The following is a 25,583-nucleotide window of genomic DNA, read 5'->3' as shown; positions in this document are numbered from 1 at the left end:
TATTTTGGATTTGGTAGTTTTTTCTAGGTAGGTGGTGGGGTCTGTCTTTAGGGGTTTGTATGTGGGGTCTTGGAGTAGGTTGGTTAACTTGGTTTGGTAGTCAGATGTGTTCATTACCACTGTCGCGTTGCCCTTGTCTGCTGGTAGGATTATTATGCTGGTGTCTTCTTTCAGGTTAAGTAGTGCAGTTTGTTCTTCTTTGGATAAGTTGCTTTTGGGTGGTTTGCTAGTGCAGAGGATGTTGGTGATTTCGAGTCTGATTTTGTTAGCATCATCAGGGTTGGTTTTGGTCAGGCTGGTTTCAACTCCGCATATGATGGTTTCTGTGGGGATGTGTTTGGGAGCGACAGCAAAGTTGAATCCTTTTGAAAGGATCTTGGTTTCAGCTTCAGTGAGGATCTTGTCTGAGATGTTGTGCACTGTTTGTTTCATGTGTGGCTGTGGGGGGAGGAGTTGGTTTCTGGCGTTGTTGTAGTTTCCTGAGTTTGTTGGTGTGTGTGTCTGTCTTGAGGATGGTCTGTGTTTCGGCTCTCCAGACAGCGAGTTGTTTGGATTTGTCCCAAAGTAGAGGGTGAATCTTGTTGCTGAGTCTGAGGTGGAGTGTGAGGAGATCTTTGTTGATTTGGTCTAGGAGAAACCTTTTTGTGTGAAGTTCATTTCTAATTAGGGCCAGTTCTGTTCTTTTAAGGATGCGTTTGGTGGCTGCTGTGTTGGTGTGGAATTTCAATTGGAAGCTTGTGGGAATTAAATTTTGATCTCGGCAGTTGCATAGGAATGCAAGGTCACATAAAATGGAGGCTCTTTGGACTTCAAGTTTTTCATAAGTCCTGGTCAGATGGTGGGTTTCCTCCCCGTAGAGGTGCAATATTTGTTTTCTGAGGTTCTCGCGGGTATTTGTATGTGGATCTTTGGTTGTTCGGGTTTTCTCCCGCGTAAGATTCAAAGTATCTAGGCAACGTTTCGATGAAGTCTCATTCATCATCTTCAGGCTTCTGTCTCCGGCTCTGTGCTTCTCAGAGTAATGGAGATTGCAGCTGCTTCCTCCTTTTAACTGCCAGTGGGGGTGGGACTTGATTGGGTGGGGGCTTGGCTGTGTTCTGATTGGGTGGGGGGGTGTTCTCATTGGTAGGGGGTTTGGCTGTGTTCTGATTGGTTGGGGGGTTAGCCGTGTTCTGATTGGTTGGAGGCGTGTTCTGTTCAGGTGGGGGCTTGGTTGTGCTCAGGTTAGTCTTAGTTGCTGGGGGATTTGAGCTGGAGAGTTGTGATCTTGCTGTTTGGCTTCTAGTTCGTGGTCCTGCTGCATCTTCATAGTGGGTGCTGCATCTTCATAGTGGGTGTCGAGAAGCACAGAGCCGGAGACAGAAGCCTGAAGATGATGAATGAGACTTCATCAAAACATTGCCTAGATACTTTGAATCTTACGCGGGAGAAAACCCGAACAACCAAAGATCCACACATATATATATATATATATATATATATATATATATATATATATATATATTTAAAAGCACAACTACAACTACAGCTACAACTTTAAAAGCACAACTACAATGACGTGGGAAAATACCCGAATACTTGGGTATTTTCCCACATCATTGTAGTTATAATGACGTGGGAAAATACCTGAACAAAGCTGAATACCATATATATATATATATATATATATATATATATATATGTGTGTGTGTGTGTGTGTGTGTGTGTGTGTGTGTGTGTGTATGTATATATATATATATATATATATATATATATATATATATACATACATACATACACACACCATATATGGCATTCAGCTTTGTTCGGGTATTTTCCCACGTCATTGTAGTTGTGCTTTTAAAGTTGTAGCAACGTTTCGGCAGACTCTCATCTGCCATCATCAGGCTACCTGAACAAAGCTGAATGCCATACATGTAAGTACCCGCGAAAACTTAAGAAAATAAATAATTAATATATATATATAGATCTTTGGTTGTTCGGGTTTTCTCCCGCGTAAGATTCGAAGTATCTAGGCAACGTTTCGATGAAGTCTCAGAGTGAAGTGAGAAGCAAGTGCCGAAGACAGAAGCCTGAAGATGATGAATGAGACTTCATCGAAACGTTGCCTAGATACTTCGAATCTTACGTGGGAGAAAACCCGAACAACCAAAGATCCACATACAAATACCCGCGAGAACCTCAGAAAACACACACACACACACACACACACACACACACACACACACACACACACATATATATATATATATATATATATATATATATATATATATGTGGAGCTTTGGTTGTTCGGGTTTTCTCCCGTAAGATTCAAGTTCTTCAAATCTTACGCGGGAGAAACCCGAACAACCAAAGATCCACATATAAATACCATGAGAACCTCAGAAAACATATATATATATATATATATATGTTATGTCTCCAAGGTTTGAACCTGGTCAGTCAGCAGATGTAGGCTCGAGTGATGAGGAGGATCTGGCATTGAGACTCGAGCCTGCATTATTGAGCGACATTGAAGGGAGTCAGGAGGAAGAAGAGGAGTTGACTCTGAGATATGAGCCTGATTTACTGGAAGTTTCAGAGTCATCTTCCTCCCCTGAATCTCCCTCCCTGATTGAACCTCAGGTGTTGTTAACAGACAATCAGGAGAGCGTGCCGGAGTCATTAGTTGAAGAACAAACAAACCGAGCAATGTTGGATAGACGCACGGCAAAGTCGTAAGCAGAAACGGGCCATCCAACGGACACAGAAAAGAGACTGACACGCCCCTTAGGGAATATAAGGAAGCGTGCTAGCTTTGAATCTCCATTTGAAGCAAGGTGTCATTTCGGTTGGTGTTAGGTCTGATACACTTGGCTGCAGCATCTTGATTTATGGTTAGTTCGGACTTGCCAGACAGATTCCAGGAAGACTGCCAAGGACTGTGTAAACAGAAGCAGTTAACTCTGCCGTGTCTGAGACTGTCTGTTTGAGCATTTGTACTTTGGAACTTTGGACTCTCACCTGTGGATACAGGTGAGACAGAATATATATATACCTAAATACCATATGTATGTATGTATGTATGTATGTATGTATGTATGTATATGGTATTTAGGTTTCTTCGGGTATTTTCCTACGTCTTAATATTTGTGCTTTTAGTATAGCAACGTTTTGGCAGAATCTCATCTGCCATCCTCAGGCTTGTGTATTGGGTTCTTTTTAATCTTGTGTGTCAGGCTTAGCAGCCAATTTTTGGCTAAGCCTGACAGGGCTACACTCTATACCAAGCCCCCAAATCCCCCCTAGGAAGCATCTGGAAATTCAATGTAGTCTGTGTGAGTTGTTCTGTTATAGTACATCCAACCTCAATATGCCCTCCAGAGGCACACACTTCACCTCCCAGAATTTTAAAAGTAGCCATGGGATGTGTGTGTATATGTGTGTGTGTGTGTAATTGTAGTCTTTCAACTCATAAAATATTACTATGTTTGTTTTAGAGTTGCCAACAGAAAGGGAGAGGGAAAAGGGTTTTGGAAGAGTAGTGTGGCAGCTTGGAAATCAAAAGTGCATTCCATACATAGTTTTTCAGAGTAACTAGGTGACTGAAGTTTCAGCCATGCAAAAATCTAACTGGAATACATGATTGATGACTTTTGGCTATGGATGTGTCTCATTGGGGTGGGGGGAAACCAGGGTTAAGGATGACAGTGAATTATATGTCTCAGAGTCGGCTACATCCAGGCAATGCCGACATATTAACTCCCAAATAAATCCTGTTTAGTTTTGGAAGTTTGGCTCGAGACTCATGATTTAATTGGGGTAGCTGCCGGAACCCTGGCATGGTCATTGTAATCAGGCATGTGATACAGTAAGTGAGGATGGGGTATTGGAGTGGAGTGGAGTGGAGTGGAGTGAAGCTGATAAATGATATCATAATACTGTAATGAAGAGACAAAGGCTAACTTCCAGTTAATTAAGCTGCTTTAAATTTGGCTAGTGGATGGAATAACAGGGCAAGGATGGGGCAGCTAATTTTGGCAACAGTAGAGAAAGTGCAGGCTCAGGGACTATTGCATAAGGTTTTTTTGTAGACTGCTTTTTTATTATTATTATTTAAATAAATAACTTAGTGAAGAGAGAAAGAGAGACTGGTTCAAAATCCTCCAGGTTTCATGCCTAGAGGAGGACAAGCACTCACAGTCTCTGGGCTTCTAACCTTGTGCCTTAATCATATGCCTGAGACTTTATGATGCTTGGATATCTGGTGCCTCAGGAATCTATGGGGCAGTTCCTTGGGCACTGCATAGGCAGAATATACCCCTCTTTAATGGTTAAGGTGCTGGGCTTTTCAACTGCAAGGTTGGCAGTTTGAGACCCAAGTACAATATGATGGGGTGAGCTACCATCCTTACTCCAGCCTACCTAGAAATTTGAAAACATGCAAATGTGAGTAGATAAATAGGCACCACTTCAGTGAGAAGGTAACAGTGTTCCATGCACCTCAGCATATAGTTGTGCCAGCCACATGACCACAGAAGCATCTTTGGACAATGCTGATTCCCTCGGCTAAGAAACAGAGGTGAGCACTGCCCCCTAGAGTCAGATAGGATTGGACAGGGAAAACCTTCATCTTATTTTTTTAACCAGCTACTGTGCATTATTTTCATCATTCCTAATTATTTCCCATTGTTATAGGATATATAATACAAATTAGGAGAGCATTTCATCCACTTAGGGATCTCCTATATTACTGTCACTGCAAAATGGATATTTTGGAGATTATTCTTGAGTTTAAGGGATTTCAGTTCCGTTTAACAAGCTAATTAAATTATTTGCCTGATTCGTACCTCTAAATATTTTTCATTGCACCAGCTCTTTCCTGCTGTGATGGTGAGATTTTGTGAAAACTATAGGGAGCTCAGTTCACTTCCTGCATGGATCTTAAGACATAGCTGTTAATGCCCTAGATAGTATCCTTAAGTAGGCTGTGTTCTTTTTCTGTTCTTCTGTTTTCCTACCTATGATTTTCAAAGGAGAGTAAGATGATAGCATGTATTTTCTTTAATAGGCAGAAGGATAGGCACACTAATCAACAGTATCATTGCAATTCAGAACTGAACATCTTAATGCCAGTTATGGTGGAGGTGGGGAGTAAAATGAGCTTATTAAAGAAAATGGGACCTCTGGTATAAAAAACATTAAAATGCAAAGCCTTCAGCATGATATTTTTAAATTAGAAAATTCTGATTCATAAGCCATATTTTGTTTATTTAGTATTGTAATATTTATGTATTTAAAGTAAAAGCTATACCCCTTGATTTAGGAATAAATTCTCCTGAATTCAATGGAGCTTATTACCAGGTCAATGGAAGAGAAAAGGTGTTGCATTTTTTACAATTAATCTGAGTTTACTAAATTCACTTGACACAAATCACCCGCATGTCCCTATCAAGATTTTTGAAAAATTCCCTGGCTACAGCGTTATAAACTAAGCAACAGAGAAAAGGATAGAAAAATAAAAGAGAGCATAGAGCAAATATAGTTGCAAAAAACTCAGCTTTCTCAGAAGACCAAAAAAAGTTGGTTGTAAAATAGAGAAGACAGAGATAGACTTCAGGGGTGGGATTCTACCAGTTTGCATCTATTCGCTAGAATCGGTTGTTAACATTCTAAGCAGTTCGGAGAACCAGTTGTTACAAGAAATTACTGGCCTAATCCTGTAAGGAAGGCAGGAAGGAAACATTATGGTGTTGCTTACAGAAACTGCCTTTCTGTTAACCCTTAATACATTCTTGGCAGGACTAGACTTCCTGTCTCAGGAACATCTCTGGAATTTTTTTCTCCTCCTTTGCTGGTATTTGCTTGTGTAGAGTGACCAAAGTTACAATGGCACTGAAAAAAGTGACTTATGACCATTTTTCACACTTACAACTGTTGCAGCATCCCCACAGTCATGAGAGGTCAGGAGAGGAGATGCGTATCTCGATGTGAGTGATATTGAGTTGGCCACACCCAGCCAATAACATGACCACCAAGCCATGTCCGCCCAGTCACATGACCACCAAGCCACGCCCACCACCTAAGCCATTCAAAATTTGAATCCCACCCCTGATAGATTTGCTCTCTATAGCATTCTACTGTTTTCCTAAAGTAGCAGGCTGAGTGATTTTGCAAATATGAATTAATCATCTGAAGGGAATAGTAATTATAAATAAAGAAATGTAATAGAATATATTATAGCATTAAGTAGAGAGTTACTCTATAAGCAGGAGACCAAGAATTAAAACTGCCCTAACCCTTGCTGAAAACCCATCCAGATTAAAGGGATATCATGTTCTCTATTGGAAAACTACCTTTTGTTGAAGAGCACATGTTCAACAACCTGCCTTGATTGACTACCCTCATTTTTTAAAATTCCATATTCTCCTTAAAGTGATTTGCTGTATTCATCAAGCCGTAAATGTGAACATTTCTAGCAGGATGAACTTTCTCAATCTGGTTATGAGCTTGAATCTTTCAACTGCAGAAAATGAGCTGAACTCTAAGAGATGTGGCATATATGCTCTAAAGAACTGTAACTAGTAAAGAGAGTTTCTCTTTTTTATAAATACCAGTAATTCCTTGTGACATTTACAATTGTGTCAGCTTCATTTCCACAGTCCATGATCACAGAAATGTTTAACAACTTAGCAAAGAGGCACCATATGGGTAAGGAACTTTGCAAAGTTTAGGATATTTACATTAGAAGCAGTAGATCATCAAAGTGTAAACAGAAAACAGAAATTTGAGCCAAAAACTGAATGGATGACTGGACCATAATGGCTTGAAGAAAAATAGGCCTGTTACTGTTTTCTTTAAATACAGTCTAAGTCCAGTCAAGAAAATATTTGCTAGTTTGGAGAATGCTTTCCCAACATATGCACTGGGAGATTTCCAGTTGCTAAGAAAAGTAATAGAAAGATCAGGAAAAGATCTTATTTATTGAGTGTAAAGGCTGATAAACTTGAATGGAAGTTATATAAACATGAAAAAATAAGAATGAAACCTGTCTCTGATGTGATTAAAATAAGCTGCACATTTTACAACCTCTGCAGAAAGCTGGGATTTATCTCATGAAAGGAGAAAAGAAGGCAAGATAGGAAATAGAGGGAGGGATGAATTAAGTTAAGACAAGATCATCTGGGCCCCTTGTGAACAAATAAAATATCATCCTTCTCCCCTCCCAACACTTCTTAGAGATATTGCTGCATAATCTAAAAAAAAAAAAAATTGGGTTACAGAGATTTAAACAAAAATGCTCTTAGAGGCCTCCAGTGGGGATGACACTGTTTTTACGGTATTCTAGAGCTGCTACCATTTGTTTCAGGTGAAAGCTTTCCTACCTTCTCCTATAAATGCTTCACAGGAGTGTCATAACTAGGCTGGTGAGTAGCAGATAAGAACGGAGATGATCATCAATATCCACGCAAGGAATCCCAGTGTTCAGCATTTGTGGAGTCGTGAAAAGCTGAAGCTGTGCAACAGAGGAGAGCCGGAGGTGACCCTGAAAGTCTCTTCCAACTCCATGATTAATTGCCCCAACATTCCTGACCCCCATATCATGCTGTCAAGATCACATAACCCCCATTGCTTTTGTGGTGTAAATCAGGTCAGGAACTGACCCTTGATCCTGTAAACCACCATGAATTAAATAGAAAAAGAAACAAAGCACAGAGTCAACATGTTCACGCTGAGGTCACTAACCAGGCTGCATCTGAATGATGGGGCTCTTTAGTATCTGCAAGGGCTGTGTAGAAGTAACCGAAAAGTAATACTCACAAATGCCAGTTAATGTCAATTAATCACAAATTTGCAGTTGGTTTGCTATAACCTTGTCGTTCCTTTATTGGATATCTTGCCACTAGGTTCATTTGCTGGTTTGCCGAGCAGTGAGTGAGTAAATAAAAGGAAGCCAAGCATCTTGCTTCTCAATTTGATCACATTTCTATATCAATCAGCCATACTCACTTTATATTAGAAAAGCTAGTTTCTTTATGTGTTAGCTGTTTCTCCTGATGTTGACAGGCACAACGTCAAGTTACCACATAACATAAATGCAGTGACTACCAAAGCACAGACCTGTGACTGCCAAAATGTGCTTCACTGACAAAGAGTGGCGAGAGGCAGGACACAGATGAGTGTTCATGTTGCAATTGCTATTTTTGCTAATATCAATCATAAGGTTTGCAGATTTTTAAAAAAAAAAATACACCTCATATAAGTGCCGCCATGGCGCAGTGGTTAGAATGCAGTACTGCAGCTAATTCTGCTGACTGTCGGCTGCCGGCAGTTCGAGTCTCACCAGGCTCAAGGTTGACTCAGCCTTCCATCCTTCTGAGGTTGGTAAAATGAGAACCCAGATTGTTGAGGGCAATAAGTAAACTGCTTTAGACAGGGCTGGAAAGCACTGTGAAGTGGTATATAAGTCTTAAGTGCTACTGCTATTGCTATAAGTGGCTGCTATTTATTTATTTATATATATATCCCCTTTGTTTTTACAAATAACTCAAGGTGGTTGAGTTCCCACACACCTTCCTCCTCCTATTTTCCTCATGACAACAACTCTGTGAAGTAAGTTAGGCTGAGACAGAGACCCTGGCCTAAGGTCACCCAGCTGGCTTTCATGCCTAGACAAGGCTCACAGATTCTTGCTTTCCAGCCTGGTTCCTTAAATACTAGACCAAACTAGCTCTCAGTTAAACTGGCTATAATAATTGCAAACTGTCTACAGCCAACTTATAAATCCTGAAAAACCAACAAATAAAAAAATCTTATATTGCACACACACAAACGATCAGTGATCTCTTTCCAAGACAACCAAACTCTGGATAAATGCTGGCACAAGTCATGCTACCCCTCCAGGGTTCCCAGACATACTCCTAGCTGTGTATGCTCCCTTGCCAATGCTCTCTCCCCTTTTACACACTCTGTCCTTTCACTATAGCTTCATCCTGACTAAAAAAACAGCATTGAATTCCTCTCTCCCTTCCCTCCCTTCCTAGTCACTGTGATTTCAGGTTGTTGAACTACAACTGAGGATACCAGGGGCCAATTCAGTTCAATTAATTGATGACTTTGGACCAGTCAGTTTCTCTCAACACCTCACAAAATTACTACTGTGGTGAGGAATCAGAGGAAGGAGTTTTAAAGGTCTCTAGAGTTCTAGAACAAAATACAGCTTAATAGATTTTCCCCTCTGTGGAAGGGGGGAGACGAACAGGATATGAACTCTGATGATTTCAAGAAATAAATGGTTTCAAATTTGTTTTCTCCCTCCCTCCCTAAGCTCCAGAATCCAAACCGATGCATCATGGTTTAGACTTAACAGCATGGTTCCATAAAGTCAGGCCCTGTTCAGATATTGAAGCATACAGAAAGGCGAAGTTTTTCCTTTTTCTTTATCCATAACAAAAATTCTGAAAGATCAAGGTAGGTATGCTAATTCCCAATGATTATATTTACTGATATATTTGCAAGAGCCAAATATATAGCCAAATAGATCTGGAGGATAGCGATAAAAATCTCCTAGCAGTAGCTGAAGACTCTCTGAAACCAATGAAAGAAGCTTGTCACATCATATTATAAGAGTTGGAAATAACTAGAATAGAGTTTCAACTTTGCAAACCATTTAAACTGGTGTCTTGCTTTCAACATGTTTCTTGGATTTAATATGAAGATCTATGCTCACCGAAAACAATTGTAACCTCGAACACCCACAAAAATTGTTCAATAATAACATTTGGGAGGCAGATTCTACATGGAATGTAGATGATTGTAAAATGACCCCGGATTTAAGATTTATAGGCTTTATATATAATAACCAACATCTTGAATTACATATAGAACCAAACTGGTTAGTGAATAGGGCCATTACAATTAGAGGTATACGATGGTTATATCTGCTCTCACATATTAAGCAGACAAGCAGTTGCCATTCTGAATGGTCTTTAGGGACAGACCCTTCAAGAATGAATTGCAATAGTCTAACCATGAAGTATTTCCAAGACTGGCTACAGTCCACAGTCTGAGGAGATAATGCAGTGAATTTATAAAATTAATGTGCTAACAGATTCCCATTCATCATCTGGTTTCTATGGAAACTCAGAATGCTGTAGGGTTCCTTGCCGAGTCTCTCGTGACTGGGAATGCTGCAGACACAGCCTCTTCACCGCGCATATATTGCTTCAGCAATAGACTTGGGGTAGGGAAGCATTATCTCCACCCATATCTGAACATGTTAGCAGAGAGGGAGGGAGAGTGAGGGAGGGGGAAGGAGGGAGGGAGGGAGAGAGAGACTGAAATGTTCCTCATGAATTTTCTACAAAGCCAATTGCAAGAATAGGTTAGTGAGTTCTAGTCCCACCTTAGGCACTAAGCCAGCTGTGTAAATGGGGGCCAATCGTTCTCTTTCTTGGTCCCAGGAAGCAGGCAAGTCACTTTCAAAACACCTTGCCAAGAAAACTGCAGAGAAAACTGCAGAGTCCAGGCATTGGTCAGACACATTTTGTAACATACAGTCCTAGTAAAGACATGCCATGAATGAGAGGTCTTTGGGTGCCTTGCTACTCAATGTGGTGACAAGGAAATTTAAGTTCTCCCCATCTCTATGATACTTCAGAGATAGTATGATACCTAGGAAATGTCAGATCAAAAGATGGTGGTAATTCTTTTATTTAGTAAAGGTAGAAGGAAAATCAGAGTGTGGCACCTCTTGTTTGATCTTTTTTTACAATGATATTTGAATCAAATTCCAAATGTCCCTCTCTTACACCAAAGAGATGATGCTATGGATGTGCATGAGAGTCTTCTGACCTCTGCTTCACCATTCGCATCACCTCTCTGCTGAGAGCGAGGGAATCAGATGACTTTTCAAATATTTTTCTTTTAGAAGTTTTCCAAGCCATAACATGACAGATCCATCCCCACAGCTCTTAGGATTTGCAGTGTTGACTTCCTGCTCATCTGACTTGAAAGAAAACTGGGTTACGTGCTATCCCAACTTGGATTGATGGAGGATGGAGTGATGGAGGCAGGCTTAAAGAGGGACAGGAATACGTTTAAAAGAAAGGAAAGGAATGGAAAAGAAAACAGTACTTGAAGCCACCCCTGCTGTGGACTCAGCATGTGCTTCTGAGCCATTCACTTGTTGGTTTTCCTTTGTATACAATGGATGATACAGCAGCAAATATAGGGTTGAAGGAATGCTTTGATGTTCAAGATCCATGGATCCCATATTGTGTAGTATTCAGTTTTGACTTTTGAGCAAACTGCTTATGGTCTTATGCCTGCTTTTGGAAGTAGATGCTATAGCTAGCCAAAGCCATCAAAGAAGTTTAGAAAAGATGCCCAGGTAAAAAAATACTATTGAAGTTTGTCTTCATTGAGGATTCAGAAGTACAGTGTGCTGTTTTCACATTTAGCTATCATGAATCATACCTAGCTATAGAACATTCTTTTTAATCTATATCAAAAGAAATTGTATATAACATCAAGAAAATGAGGAGGAAAAAAAGATTTACCTACAATTTTCAGTCTAAGATCCTTCCAAATGTATAAGAAACAAAATGACATGTTCCCCCCAACAACTGGCAGCTTTAAATATTGAAAATACAACTGTGTCAGACAATTGAAAGTTATTGTATAAATTTTGCCTGTAACTGAAATTTTATTGCATGTATTCAGCAGAAAAATAGAAGAAAAAATATGGTGATAAAGCTGAAAATCAGAACACTAAGAAAAGCATAGATATAGAAAATCTTGGAGATTTATACATATATACACACACACATACAAAATTCATACATATAAAATCATCTTAAAGCAATAATGTATGTATAAAATCCATACTCTGCCTCAGTTCAACTGGTTTACAATATATACAATGAAGTATAATAATGCAAAAATGTAGTTATAATAAAATTGATCGATTTTCATATCTATCCTCTGAAGATCATTGGCATTTTAACCATCTATTCATTTCAGTATTAATTTTATTGCCAACTATGAATGTTATTTAGCAATTATTAGGTTATTCAGTTAATTGGAGTTATTTTCATATACTTCCCATAGAAAATACTGTAATATAGCCAAGAAAATTAATAAAAATGGTGTTTCATTTGCTGTTTGGATTATTTTAATTATACAGGAAAAATGCATATTTGATTTAAATATTTAAAACTATTTATCTGTAGACGTGGCTACTAAAGAATAAATCCAATTAAGGAATGGGATTTACTTCCAGCCAGGTTTGTATACCGTGGTTAGGAACCTAAGACTTTTCTCATTAGCCTGATTACCTATTATATTTAGATCTAATAGAAACTGAACTTCAATAACATTTGATGAATACTAGATTACCATTTCTGGACTAGGATTGCACTCTGTGAAGTTTCATGTGCCCTTTGAATTGGTGAACATAAGACTGTGGTATAATATTACATTGTCTGTGTTTTTTATATTGTTTATAAGCTACTCTTTAATCTAACAATGCAGCATCCACAGAGGGCAAAGGTGGTTCAGAATGATGAAAGCAGCTTCACAATATTGCAGTGCAAGCCCTGACCCTTTTGTATTTATGTTGTGCCATCACAGGGGTGGCCCAAGGGGTGGAGCTTGTTGCACAGGGGCATGACACCTTTGTACATGCTGCTTAATCAGTATCAAGATGAAGTAACAGTAGAGGTTAGAGGGGGAAAGTGTTTTTTTCAACATGCAATGTACAGGTGAAACTCAAAAAATTAGAATATCGTACAAAAGTCCGTTTATTTCAGTAATGCAATTTAAAAGGTGAAACTAATATATGAGATGGACTCATTACATGCAAAGCAAGATAGTTCAAGCCATGATGTGTCATAATTGTGATGATGATGGCTTACAGCTCATGAAAACCCCAAATCCACAATCTCAGAAAATTAGAATATTGTGAAAAGGTTCAATATTCTAGGCTCAAAGTGTCCCACTCTAGTCAGTTAATTAAGCCATAACACCTGCAAAGGGTTCCTGAGCCTTTAAATGGTCTCTCAGTCTGGTTCAGGAATCACAATCATGGGAAAGACTGCTGACCTGACAGTGGTGCAGAAAACCATCATTGACACCCTCCATAAGGAGGGAAAGCCTGAAAAGGTAATTGCTAAAGAAGTTGGATGTTCCCAAAGTGCTGTATCAAAGCACATTAATAGAAAGTTATGTGGAAGGGAAAAGTGTGAAAAGAAAAAGGTGCACAAGCAGCAGGGATGACCGCAGCCTGGATAGGAGTGTCAGAAAAAGGCCATACAAAAGTGTTGGGGACTTTCACAAGGAGTGGACTGTGGCTGGAGTCAGTGCATCAAGAGCCACCACACACAGATGGATCCTGGACATGGGCTTCAAATATCATATTCTTCTTGTCAAGCCGCTCCTGAACAACAAATGTCAGAAGCATCTTACCTGAGCTAAAGAAAAAGAGAACTGGTCTGTTGCTCAGTGGTCCAAAGTCCTCTTTTCTGATGAGAGCAACTTTTGCATCTCATTTGGAAAACAAGGACCCAGAGTCTGGAGGAAGAATGGAGAGGCACACACTGCAAGATGCTCGAAATCCAGTGTGAAGTTTCCACAGTCTGTGTTGATTTGGGGAGCCATGTCATCTACCGGTGTTGGTCCACTGTGCTTCATTAAGTCCAGGGTCAACGCAGCCATCTACCAGATTTTGGAGCACTTCATGCTTCCTTCTGCAGATGAGCTTTATGGGGATGCTGACTTCATTTTCCAGCAGGACTTGGCACCTGTCCACACTGCCAAAAGCACCAAAACCTGGTTCAATGACTGTGGGATTACTGTGCTTGATTGGCCAGCAAACTCGCCTGACCTGAACCCCATAGAGAATCTATGGGGCATTGCCAAGAGAAAGATGAGAGACATGAGACCGAACAATGCAGAAGAGCTGAAGGCTGCTGTTGAAGCATCCTCGTCTTCCATAACATCTCAGCAGTGCCACAGGCTGATAACTTCCATGCCACACCGCATTGAGGCAGTAATTGCTGCAAAAGGGGCCCAAACCAAGTGCTGAGTACATATGCAAGCGTATACTTTTCTGATGTCTGACAACCCTTGTTTTATTGATTGCATGTAATATTCTAATTTTCTGAGATTGTGGATTTGGGGTTTTCATGAGCTGTAAGCCATCATCATCATAATTATGACACGTCATGGCTTGAACTATCTTGCTTTGCATGTAATGAGTCCATCTCATATATTAGTTTCACCTTTTAAGTTGCATTACTGAAAATGGACTTTTGCACGATATTCTAATGTTTTGAGTTTCGCCTGTAGTTCAGAAAGGATGATGGTGACACAAAGTCTGAAAATACCTTTCTCACAGCAGTTTCCTTTGAAGGCGTTCAATACTAGGACTCCTTACATTAAAAACATGGATCAGAGCATTAGATACCAAAAGATAATACAGGCCATGGTATTATTAAAGACGATTTTAAAATGGAAATGTCCAGAGCCAACGACCATGATAGCAAAATCAGCCATGGATAACATAATAAAGGTATCTTTATTGTGTACCATATTGCTTCGAGAAATTTCAACAACTGAACCCCCACAAATATGCCCAGGATTTTTTTTTAAATGCCCACTGACTTTTACAGAAAGCACACAGTGAATATTAAGCAAAGCTCTTCTATCTTCTTGTATCATTGCCCACAGCTTGCACTCTGTCCCCCAAAATATGGAGTGACTTTTAAAAACCTTCAATAAAGGTTGTCCTGTTTACATTGAACAATATACAATTCTCCTGTAAATTTGAAACATTGTACTTTCCATTGTTCTCTTCCATCTAGAATAAGGCTGGATTCCACAAGACATTTCTTGAAATTGTGCAAACATTTAATATAGGATGGCTTCAAATAATGCTGGCACCACCTGAATATTAGTAAGTTTACTGGCTTCAAACATATAACTCCACAATGTGACCCGTAAGCCTTATCATTATTGGACTGAGAATGTCCTACAAATGCAGGCTGGTTGAGGGATATTTTAAACATACACTAAGTGATGTGTTATCACTTAGTTTGCCTTTTATCAGTCCAGAGTGCCACCCAAACATCAAAAACATGCTAGTTTGCTCAAAGGTTTCTGGGATATCATTCAAAAGAGAGGGAAATCAATAAGGTAGAGGTGACCCGTTTACTGTGTCACTTGGGGCACATTCACATCCACTACAGATATATTAAGCCACGTTTAGCATGTTGTATGATCAGGGTGATTTCCAAGCTGCTGTACAATGGTAATAATGTTCAGCTTCATCTTGAATTTGAATGATTAAAGAAAAATACAATCCACAGTACCAATAACTTTTGTTTAGTCTGGCAAAATGGTGCATAGATGGTTGTTTTGAGTTCTTTAGAACTTTTTGTCCAGCAAAGGAAGAAGGAAAATGAGAGTTAGGTGTTTCATGCTGACATTATAGGATTGAACTTTAATCATACCTGTAATCTTAAAAGATAGAAGACACGGGATGAACCCTATGAGAAATTATGCAGACTTGACATGGTCTCTAGGGCCATGGTAAACTCCATAACTGGAAGGAGCAAATATTTCTACCTCTAAAGAAAGGAATAACAACTAACTAGTGGTACATTCCCTGAAATGAGCCATGCTGGGCTATCTGATACATCTAGTAGAAAATATGGTGTCGGTAAATTTGGAAAATGTTTTGTAGATAAATGCAGTTACTTAGTACTTCCTGCATCCATGTTTACTTGCCCTGCACACACAATCAACTTCCACTGAACATTACAGAGAGTATTGTGGAAAAATACATATTGCATTTGTTTCCATTTTTGTACTGGTAAAATTTAAATGATGTTACTTAAAAAAAAACTTTTTATTGCTTTAAACTAGGACTTGAAAGCCTACTTATCCAAAGCTCCCATTACCCTGAAAGCATTAACATACATACAATAAAACTTAAAATGTTCAAAAGCTTGACATCTTTCAAAGATAATATTCTGCCCTTACCAAATTTAGCAGTTGACTTAGGTTGATAATTTCAACTTCCAATACTTATTTGAAAGGTACTTTTGGTATTTTTAAAGAGCTACTTACAAACCTGAATTAAATGAAATATTGTGGTCAAATAACTTCTTGAAAAATATAGCATATATAAGATATATTATCCACCCCTCATAGTACATTCATTCTATAGTGCTACTTATTGGACAGCACAAGTTTATAAATCTGTTTCTACTTTTGTTAAATATATCTATCATACATTTGACAAGGAAGCTCATTTAATAAAAATATTTTTTAACGGATGAAAAGTGCTGTCCTATAATTCCAAGTTAATTCAAATTCAGTTGGATCTTTTACAACAGAAGTGTACTACATCACCACTTTTCAGTGATCTTTTGACTTGGGCCATTTTGAATATAAATTCTATGGCAGCTACTTATTCCACCCAATAACTTCATACATCAGTGCCCTCAGCTGCCTAGCTTCATAGGTAACCGTGTTCTTCCCACTGTGCATCTTCTCTTCCTCAAGTGGTTGTTCTATTACTGCTGGGATATTTCGGCCATACACTTCACAGTGCTCAAGAAACTGGATGCATTCTTGAATGACACTGTCACGCACCATGATCACGTGCTTACACATATTTTCTAGAAGTGACAAGAAACATCGTTTGGCATAATACCAAGTATCTGTGCCTAGTTTTTTGTTATATGGCTCTAAACTCTTAATCACTCTAGAAATTCCAAAATCAAAATTTCCTTTGGCACAGTAAAGAGTGCCAATAACCAGATTGACAATACAGAGATGGTAGATCTTTTTCTCAGGTTCATGGTAAGAAAGCTGTTCCTCTTCTTTTTCAATCTTTCTCATCAGCTCCTCTGCTTCTTCATTTTGACTAGTCATAATATAAGAAACGCATAGGTTAGCCAAAACAATGGCACTAACTTGAAGGATGTTGTCATAGTGTTTTTTTACAATGGGCTCATAAAAACCAATTGCCTCTTTGTATTTGTTCTCTTGCATGAATAGTACATGAGCCACATTCAGTTTCCACACTTCATGATCCTTGCAGAAGTCTACTGACTTATGGAACATTTTTTCTAGCATGGGATAGTTCTCCATATCCCAATAAATCTTGGCCTGGGCCATAAAGACAGGAACGTATTTCTCCAGTGTCTCATCATACTCATTCACAGCTTTCCTTAGAGCGTCATCATCTCGATTTTTCCTAGACTCCTGCACCTCCTTTGTCAGTTTTCTGAGCTGCTCTGTTAGGGCCCCTGACAGTTCATCCAGCTTATGAAATGCCTCATCGGGGGCCGTTTGACAGGTGATCATAGCATCCAAGTAGTTGTACAAATAAGGAGTGAGCAGTTTGTACGTCAAGTGAGCATTCTCAGCCAGCACATCCGCAGCCAGGTCATAGTACTGATACTTGCAGTAGAGAAGCAGCAAATTCCCAAACGTCTCTGGGGGGCAAGGGTTCTGCTGCAGAAGGAACTGAAGTTTCTCAAAGCCTTCTGTGGCTCTTCTGTCCATGTTCATCAGCGCCTGGTTGTGCAAAGTGACCGGGTCCAGCTCCTCCTCAGACCGAGGAGGCATATCTGTTAGGGCCTCCTGAGCTGCCTGGAGGTTGCACAGCTGGTACTCAATGGCAGCTTTGAGATTGAAGGCTTCCACCAGGGCCGTCCGATGCAAGAGCAACGTATTGCCCACGCTGCGGACGTCGAGGCCTTCGGTATTGGTCCCAACGCTCAGCTCCGGGTGCTGCTGCATGCCCCGCTCTATGATGTCGGCAATATGCTTCAGAGCAGGGGCGTATTGCTTGGCAGCGTAGCAGCACAGGGCCATGTTGTAGGACAGCTCAGGGCAGTAGCCCAGCACTTGCATGGCAGAGGCGAACTTCCCGCAGGCTTCCTCGTGCTGCCCTTCGCGGTAGAGCAGGCAGCCCATGTTCACCTCCGCATCGGGAAGCTCGGAAGGGTCCTCAGGGGCCCCGGGGCTGCTTTCGGTGGCGGTTGCCAGCTGCAACTCCACCAGGGCCTTGGCGCTGGAGAGGTCGCCCTGGGCGTAGTGGGCCGCCGCCTGGAGGCGCAGGGCTCGGCTCTGGAAGGCCGCCACGTCGAGCAGCGGGACGGCGGCGCGCAGGGCTTCGCCGTAGAGCCCGGCTTTGTAGAGCGCCTGCGCGTGATACAGCCGGTACTCGTGGAGCTCGGGGTGGAGGAGCCCCAGCTGCTCGTAGCACTCGGCCGCCGCGGCGAAATCCTGCAGCTGGTAGTAGCAGTAGCCGAGGAGCGACAGGCCGGCCCGCGACCGGCAGCTCCTCTGCAACTCGCTGCTCAAGATCCCCACCGCCTCTGCAAAGCGGCCGGCTCGGATCAGCCCGTAAATAGCCGCCGTGAACTCCCCGTCGGCGATAGAGGCCATGCCGTCGGCCATCCTGACCGAGCCTCTGGTCGCCTGTAAACAACGTTGCCTAGGCAACACGCCGCCACCGGAAGCGGAAGGTAACGGAGAAGCCGCGACCCGCAACTGACCCGAGTTGTAAAAGTGGCGGTGGTGATCGCCCTGGGGAAATGGGCCCTTCCGTATTTGTTTTCTTGTTGCGTCGCTGCGACCCTGGAAAGAGGGTGGTAAAAAGGGGAAGAGATGGGAAAGAAATGGGGATCCCAAAAGGATTGACTACGAGGACTACATCGCTCGCGAGCCGCGCGGCTCTCTTTTCCCTTGCCGCCAAGTATTGTGGGGGATGTAGTTCTCGTCTGGAACTTGGGCGTCCGGCTCTCGCCGAGAGTTCCATGTCAGGGGCGTGGCCGGGTGCCTAGAATGGCTAAGGCGGAGTTGCGTTTTCCTCTCCTCCGGAGATTTGAAGCCAAATCCGCTGTTTCCGAAATCTCGAAGGGGAACGGGCTGCAAAAGGAATCAAGCGCCTATACTTTCAATTGCTGGGTGGAGAAAAGGATTTTGGCGCTGACGAAGTTGATGCCGCACGGTTCCTTTGTCCATCGGATGCCGTTTCCATACTGCTCAATGGACCGTCACGTCCCGCTAAAACAAAGACGTGCCCTCCTCCCCCCTCCCCTTAAGCGAATAGGAGTGGTTCAACTTTAAGATTGTCTTGTAAGAACAATTCTCTTTCCTCTCTAAAGAATATGCAGTGGCATATTCAAATCTATAATTAATTTTTTTTAAATATAATTCAACTCCCTCTATTAAAATTGACATGTCTTTTTTATTCTGATTTAAATTAAAAAAAAACACGCTAATTCGGTTTTCAGGTTGAGTAGGGTATGGAAAGAGAACCCAATCTTCTGCTATTTATACAATTTATTTTGTTTGTATTTGCACAAACTAGTGTTATGATAGACTACAGATGGTTTCTTTAAAATTTGAACCATAAAACTCAAGTGAATGATCTTAAATACTACCTCTAATTTTGCAGAATTTTTGAAAAATAAAATACAGCTTTAATATATTCTGTCTTTATGAAAGAGGGACAGAATACAAATTGAGCGTTAGAATAATAGTGAATTGTTAATGAAATCTTACAAACTTCCGCAGAAATTAAATGCAAATGTTTTGAAGGTTTTCATTTTTACAAATCGTTAAAGCATTTATCTAGTTATATTAATATCAACTTTTTAAAAATACCATGTACACTTATTTTTATTGGACATTTGTTGAATATTTTTTTAGTGAACCATAACCAAGGATGTATTGCAACGTATCAGAATGTTCAATGACTGTTTCTCATTTTCTTTTTCAGGTAATAGTATATATCTTCCAATAAGCTTAGTAGATTTGGCTGGCAATTTCCTTTTTATGGCCAAATAAGTATTTATGGGCTGCATTGGGGTAGTGTCAGAATATATGTCAACAATTGTTCAGGCAACTCTTTCCTACAGGTTTTTTTTTTTTGAATAAGATTACAAAAAATGTTTTAAATGTTAAATTTTGCCCATCTCTCTGTATTTAGAAATCATTATGGTCAATAATAAAAGCATTTTAAACGTTAGTGCCCATGTCTAATGTAAAACACAGTGCAATTGAACCTTCCCCATTTGGGGTTTTTCCAGATGTGGCTTAGAATTTCCTCAGTAAAATTTCACACACATCATTTTCTGGCCAACAATTTATGGATTCTTTTGGGGGGGGAAATGCTTTAGTGTAGGTTGGCGTTCAGATTTCTGAAATGGTTTTAATTTTCTCATGTTCTGCCTCCTACGGCAGTTTTATAGGGATCCAAAGTAAGGCCATTTCCATTAGGAAGTCTCCCTTTCATTAGAAACCCAAAGCATTGTTTAGGAAAAAAAATACAAATTATGGAATGTGTTGGGATAGGTAACGCTAGGAGCTATCTACCCCAAAATATTCCTTAGAAATGAACTTAAGGAATAGAAGACTCTACTTCTATAAAATTAAAAGGAGCTTTGAGCCTTTAAAAGTAGATTCTACATGGACCACTGGACAATTTACCATCACCTCCAAATCCATGAAGTCCTTGTGACCGTACAGTTTGTTTAACTTTTTGAAGAGGAGAAGATGCTTCTCTATGCCTAAATGTGTTAGTCGTCAGGAGACATTGTATTGGAATTGGGGGAAGGGAATGGAGACACGGGGGAGCATTGGAACCACACTATTAGTCAGCAAGTTTTTGAATTTTGAGCCACAATAGAAAAGATAGCATGAGACATGGGAAATAGATGGAGGCAATTACAAATAAGTCTGTGATGGATGGTTGACATTGTTAGGGCCTCAAGTGTATGTCAGTTGCAATGGTTCTGCATTCCCTTCACTGCCACTGCTGTTGCCATGGGCAACGATGTGTTGAAGCCAATAAAAAGCAGAGGAAACAAGGGAACACTCAACCTTGGAGGAAGCTGGAGGTTACATGCTATAAATTATGTCACACTTCGCAGTGCATCGTATCAAAATTCAGGAAAGCTTTATGGAGCTGCCAGCAACCCCCAGTCAATCATGGTATCTGTCTTTTGCCATAAAGCACATATTACATAAATAAGCCTCAGACAAATTCCAAGTATGCCATCCCACCTTTTTATTTATTACTGAGGAGGAAAAAGAGGGAAATGGTGGAGGAATAACAGAAACAAGTTAAAAGACTACAAGTATTTATTTTAGACAATAACATAGATCTTTCTTTCCCCTTACATGTCCTGTTCCCTCTGGAAAAATAATTAAGTTCCATTATCTTGTATTTTGTTCAAGTAACATGTTCCTCTAAAATATTGAGAGTGGGGTAACATTTGCATTATAATTGACTGAAAATGTCACAGAAGGGAGCAGCTTTCAATTTCTCCAGAAGACTTCATCAAAAGTGAATAGTACTAAAACCAGTGTTGGGAGAAAGCTTTTAAAAATGGATCGAGTCTAGTTAAGGGATCTACGTATCTCATTAATATGATAAAGTGTTGTAGAGATCAGATTAGATTACACTTAGGATTCAGATGGTTTGTCATGTGTTCCTAGAAATACAAAATGCTACTATTTGAAAATGGGTGATACAATAGATAATCTGATTTCTGAATCTTGTGCTTAGAAGTTTATGTGGAAGATGGCAGATATCTAGAGTACCTGCCAGAGAATCAGAATTAATTCCCTATAAAAGGAAAAACTATAATTTTTCCATTACAATTACATTCTATTTGAAGTGTTTTTCAAGACGATCTTGCATTTATTTGAGTCAGGTAGTTCTGTGACTCAGAAATTCTAAATGTAATAAATATGTATAATACAGGTCAGCATGCATTTGTGCTGTTTAAAGTGCCAAGGTTACTAACATTCCTAGCCCGAGAGAAGCTACTCTTTTATGATTATACCAGCTTTGCTTAACTGAAAAGTAGCAAATTTATATTATGTGTATAACATTTTAGAGGCAAATGATTCCATCTGCTCTGTTTATGCCAAGGGAAATTCTCTCCATTGTATATATAGTTCAGTTGTATATATAGTTCACACCTGGGCTAGGCTGGTATCACAAACATGTCTTAGTATGCTCCTTTAATTTCATGTGTTTTAATTTTTTTTTAAAAAAAATTAGAATCCCTATTTTTTATGCAGTTTCATATATATGTACATGTTTATACGAGTGTATAGTTTCCTGATAGTGTTTGGGAAAGGCATATTTCCCAAATATTTTTATATGCATGTTTGGAACCAAGAAATATTTGAAATAATTTTACATTGGAAGTCCTTTTGCAGTGTGACAGATTCTATTTTGGTGAATGCTTTCATTTTACTTTAAAAAGTAAACAGTGACAGGCTTCACCTACTAACATCTATCAGTGTTTTACCTATACATTATCATTCAATAGATCTGCACTGTAATTTATATGATGGAAAATACTTTCCTTAGTCATTGTTTTGAAATACAACTCCTGAAAAGCAGCCATCCTATCTATTGCTTGTACTTTTCTTTAGCAAATTCGTGATGGATTCACAGAATTTAAATGGTTTCTTGCTTAAATCTTGATAGGTGTAATTGCAAAAATTCCATTACAACAATATAGTTAACTTTAGGCTAAAAGATTCTATTCACTCGGAGAGTCTCAATAAAGTTTGCCAGTACCAAAAAAAAACAATGTTTTAAAATTCCCTCAGAAGCTTAACAAGCATTTAATGAACTTCCAGGAACTATGAAATGTGATATGGATGGAGAGGAGAACACTATTGTAATTAAGACATTAGCAATGTGATTTGAATTAAATTTTGAATTAAAACAAAAGGTATAGATAGGTAGAGATTACCTTTCCCTAACTATACTATGGGTTTCCTGAGTGAGGAAATGAAAAAGAACCTTTGCAGAACCATGTCCTTCCTGTCTATCTGTGAAATGTTCAAGGTTGGAAATCCTAAACCACAGTGAGAGAGAATATCAAGTCAAATGTTTTTCCATCCAGCTCTCAGGGACATCCGCTTCTTTTTTCTATCCTTGAAAAATGTTGGGAGAGCCTTGTCACATTTAACATGCTAAGCATTTTGGTGTCCTTTAGTTGTTTGGACCACAGCTCAATCACCAAGACCATGGTGGTTGTAACTTATAATTTATGGAAGGTGTTGGGTTCCCTATCCTGTAGCAGGGCTTGGCAGAGCCAGAGGTTTGGCTACACTAACAGAAGTAGCTCATTTCTACATGATCACACTTAGTGCCCTTGAACATGCCCCCTAAAATAATTACGTTGGGCCGCTCATTTCTGTTAAATAATAAAATGCCACTGTTACAGTTGACATAAATCCTCTCCTCCCTTTCACACTCCATGCAGAACCTTTCAGTTACAAGAAAATGATAAAGGGATCCCTCAGAGCACCCCAGCTTTCACTATCAAGTTCCTACCAACCTCAAACCAAGTGATTCAGTTGCAGAGATTCAAATGTAGAGATGGGAGTTGTGAGTCTTCTGTCCTTAAAATTATTCCTGTAAATTCAGGAGAGTGCTTTTTAATCCCAACCATGATTCTTTGCTGTTATAGAACTATATAAAATTCTGATTCTCTGTTATGCTTTTATTCGTTATTGTTTTAACTGCTCTCATAAATTGACTTAACCCAGGCACTTTGCATGATTTCTGATAGCATTATATCATTTTCACTTTTTTTTCCTTCAGAAGTCCAGTCTTTTGTGCGATCTAAATTCTTTTAAGTTCTGAAAGGGAAGGGATGCAATAATATTGCTCTTACAAACATCTTCTTCTGTAAGGATTCTTCTGAGTATTTAGAGAGCTTTTACTTCCAAATGATCTTTGGCAGGGATTTATTAGGGTAGCGGAAATTATAGCCAGCCATCTTCGTCAGACCCTTTGTTCTTACACTTTGGGAAGTGCCAGTAACCTAGAGTAATCCCAACCACATGTCAATTCATATGACAAAGACTGTCATGTTAGGCATGCAAATTGTTTGGACTCAGGTGTTCTTAGCTCACAAACCTTTTTAGTAAGTGTTGACTGGGTTGTGGTTAGACATGTGTACAACATCCTTCCTGGGGCAAGCACAATTTATCTATAGACCACACTGGCAATGAGAATGGAATATAGATGTAATTCCACACCTCATTAGGGAATAGAAATCCAGTAACTTGCCATGCCGGTGCTGAAATAAATTTGACGTTTCATTAACAGAAGTGAGTTCATTTCAACTGCAGACATCTCTGTGGATATTTTATAAGTCAAGGATTGCCAACATGCAAAAAATAATAATTGGAGCACATGCAATGGTGACTTAATTTCTGTTAGCTAAAATAAATTATTAACATGTATAAGAAAATAGCTAGAAAAAGCAGAGGTAGTCATTGCTCTTTTCATATTATCATCTTGTGTCGTATCAGACTTAAAAATAATTTTCTGAAAATGTACTAGAAAGCTACGTTCATATCCTATAAGTGCAAGTTCTCTATCCAAGGCAAGGTTTTGTTTTTGTTACACAGTTTTCTTGATATACCACTGGTTCTCTTCTTAGATGTGCAAAGCAGCTTTACAAATGAAATTATTACAGAATTCTAAAAGAATCATGCAGAAATTTACCTTTATATAAGCTTCTGCCTGCAGAGCAATTCAAATTTGGTTGCTAATATGAAATCAAGGAAGCAGAGCAGGTTTGTCTTTTTAAATGTAATAAAGTTCATTTTCCCTTCCTTAAATACAGCGAAGAGAGACAATTCTAAAAGCCCTGTTGAATCCTATGAGGCTTGTGTAAAAAACGTATTTCTTCAGAATATAAAGCAGGCTTCTCTGAACAAACCAAATAGAACATAAAAGGGGTAAAAAGACAAATTTCACAAGTGCAGGAATAACCATTCATACTAATAAAAGCTGGAAAGGTGCAATCTCAAAATATTTTTACAAAAATTCTCCCTTTTTTCAATGTCTCTTGAAGATGCTTCGGTATTTTTTAAATCAGCCACAGCTCACTTTGATTAATTTTACTGAACCATGAGTTCCACTTATATGAATCTTTTAGGACCATATTTGCCGATTTTCTTGTTGCTGAAAGAAGCTACAGGATCCAGACTCAGCCAAGCTTTCCAGATTACTGCAGGAGTCCAACTGTTTCCCTGTAGATTCTCCCTTCAGACCAAGTGTTGGCCTGTAGGAAAAGCTAAGGCTTGGCCAGCCGGTGTATATTTTCACTGACATTACATATGTTCTTGCCTGTCTTATATTATTAATTAAATACTATGAGACAAAACGTTAAGCATTTTTTTTGACTCTCTTATCCTAGAAACAGGAAACAGATGTAGACTTATTTTATGCTCTCCAGAGACATAGCTAAGTTGGATGTTGTCTGGGAAAGCAATCTTTTCTGGTGCAATTCCTCCCATTTTTTTCTGTTGGCCACCACAGAATCCAGCATAGGCTTCAATTTTCCATTCACTTTCACTAAGGCCTGAAGAGAAAGCACAAAAGAAGCAATTGTGAATTATTAGTTAAGATGTTGGTTCCAGTTCAGATAAAATGGAATATTTGCTTGGTTTGGTTTGCTCACAGACTCCATGGGAGAGACTCTCTTCTAGAGCATTTAATAGAGAGTATTGTTGCACAACATATTTTAAAA

At 39.5% G+C, this 25,583-nt stretch overlaps 2 protein-coding genes across 3 annotated transcripts in view; both read right to left on the bottom strand.

The window, feature by feature from the left end:
• Nucleotides 1-14,541: 14,541 nt before the first annotated feature.
• IFT70B (intraflagellar transport 70B) lies at nucleotides 14,542-18,823 on the bottom strand. Its single transcript, XM_026697009.2, has one exon. It carries the CDS (start codon nucleotides 18,457-18,459, stop codon nucleotides 16,453-16,455), a length of 2,007 nt encoding a protein of 668 aa, XP_026552794.1. The 5' UTR covers nucleotides 18,460-18,823; the 3' UTR covers nucleotides 14,542-16,452.
• Nucleotides 18,824-21,059: 2,236 nt separating this feature from the next.
• PDE11A (phosphodiesterase 11A) overlaps nucleotides 21,060-25,583 on the bottom strand; it is a 185,239-nt gene continuing 180,715 nt past the window's right edge. The window contains exon 20 of one of the 2 annotated variants that reach the window (XM_087918156.1): nucleotides 21,060-25,415. In XM_087918156.1, coding sequence (XP_087774282.1) covers nucleotides 25,272-25,415 — 144 coding nt within the window. In that variant the 3' untranslated portion in view covers nucleotides 21,060-25,271. The remainder of the gene's footprint in view (nucleotides 25,416-25,583) is intronic. The other variant, XM_087918209.1, reaches the window with a different exon arrangement.

This window comes from Pseudonaja textilis, chromosome 1, assembly GCF_049901715.1.
Source record: "Pseudonaja textilis isolate UNSWEBS1 chromosome 1, rPseTex1.2, whole genome shotgun sequence".
Classification (NCBI taxonomy): Eukaryota; Metazoa; Chordata; class Lepidosauria; order Squamata; family Elapidae; genus Pseudonaja; species Pseudonaja textilis.
Note: the sequence above shows the minus strand (reverse complement) of the source record. Positions and strands in the feature narration are given on the sequence as shown.

What these genes read in the sequence shown, in the direction of transcription:
- IFT70B (XM_026697009.2), bottom strand. Translation starts at nt 18,459, where the DNA reads ATGGCCGACGGCATGGCCTCTATCGCCGACGGGGAGTTCACGGCGGCT.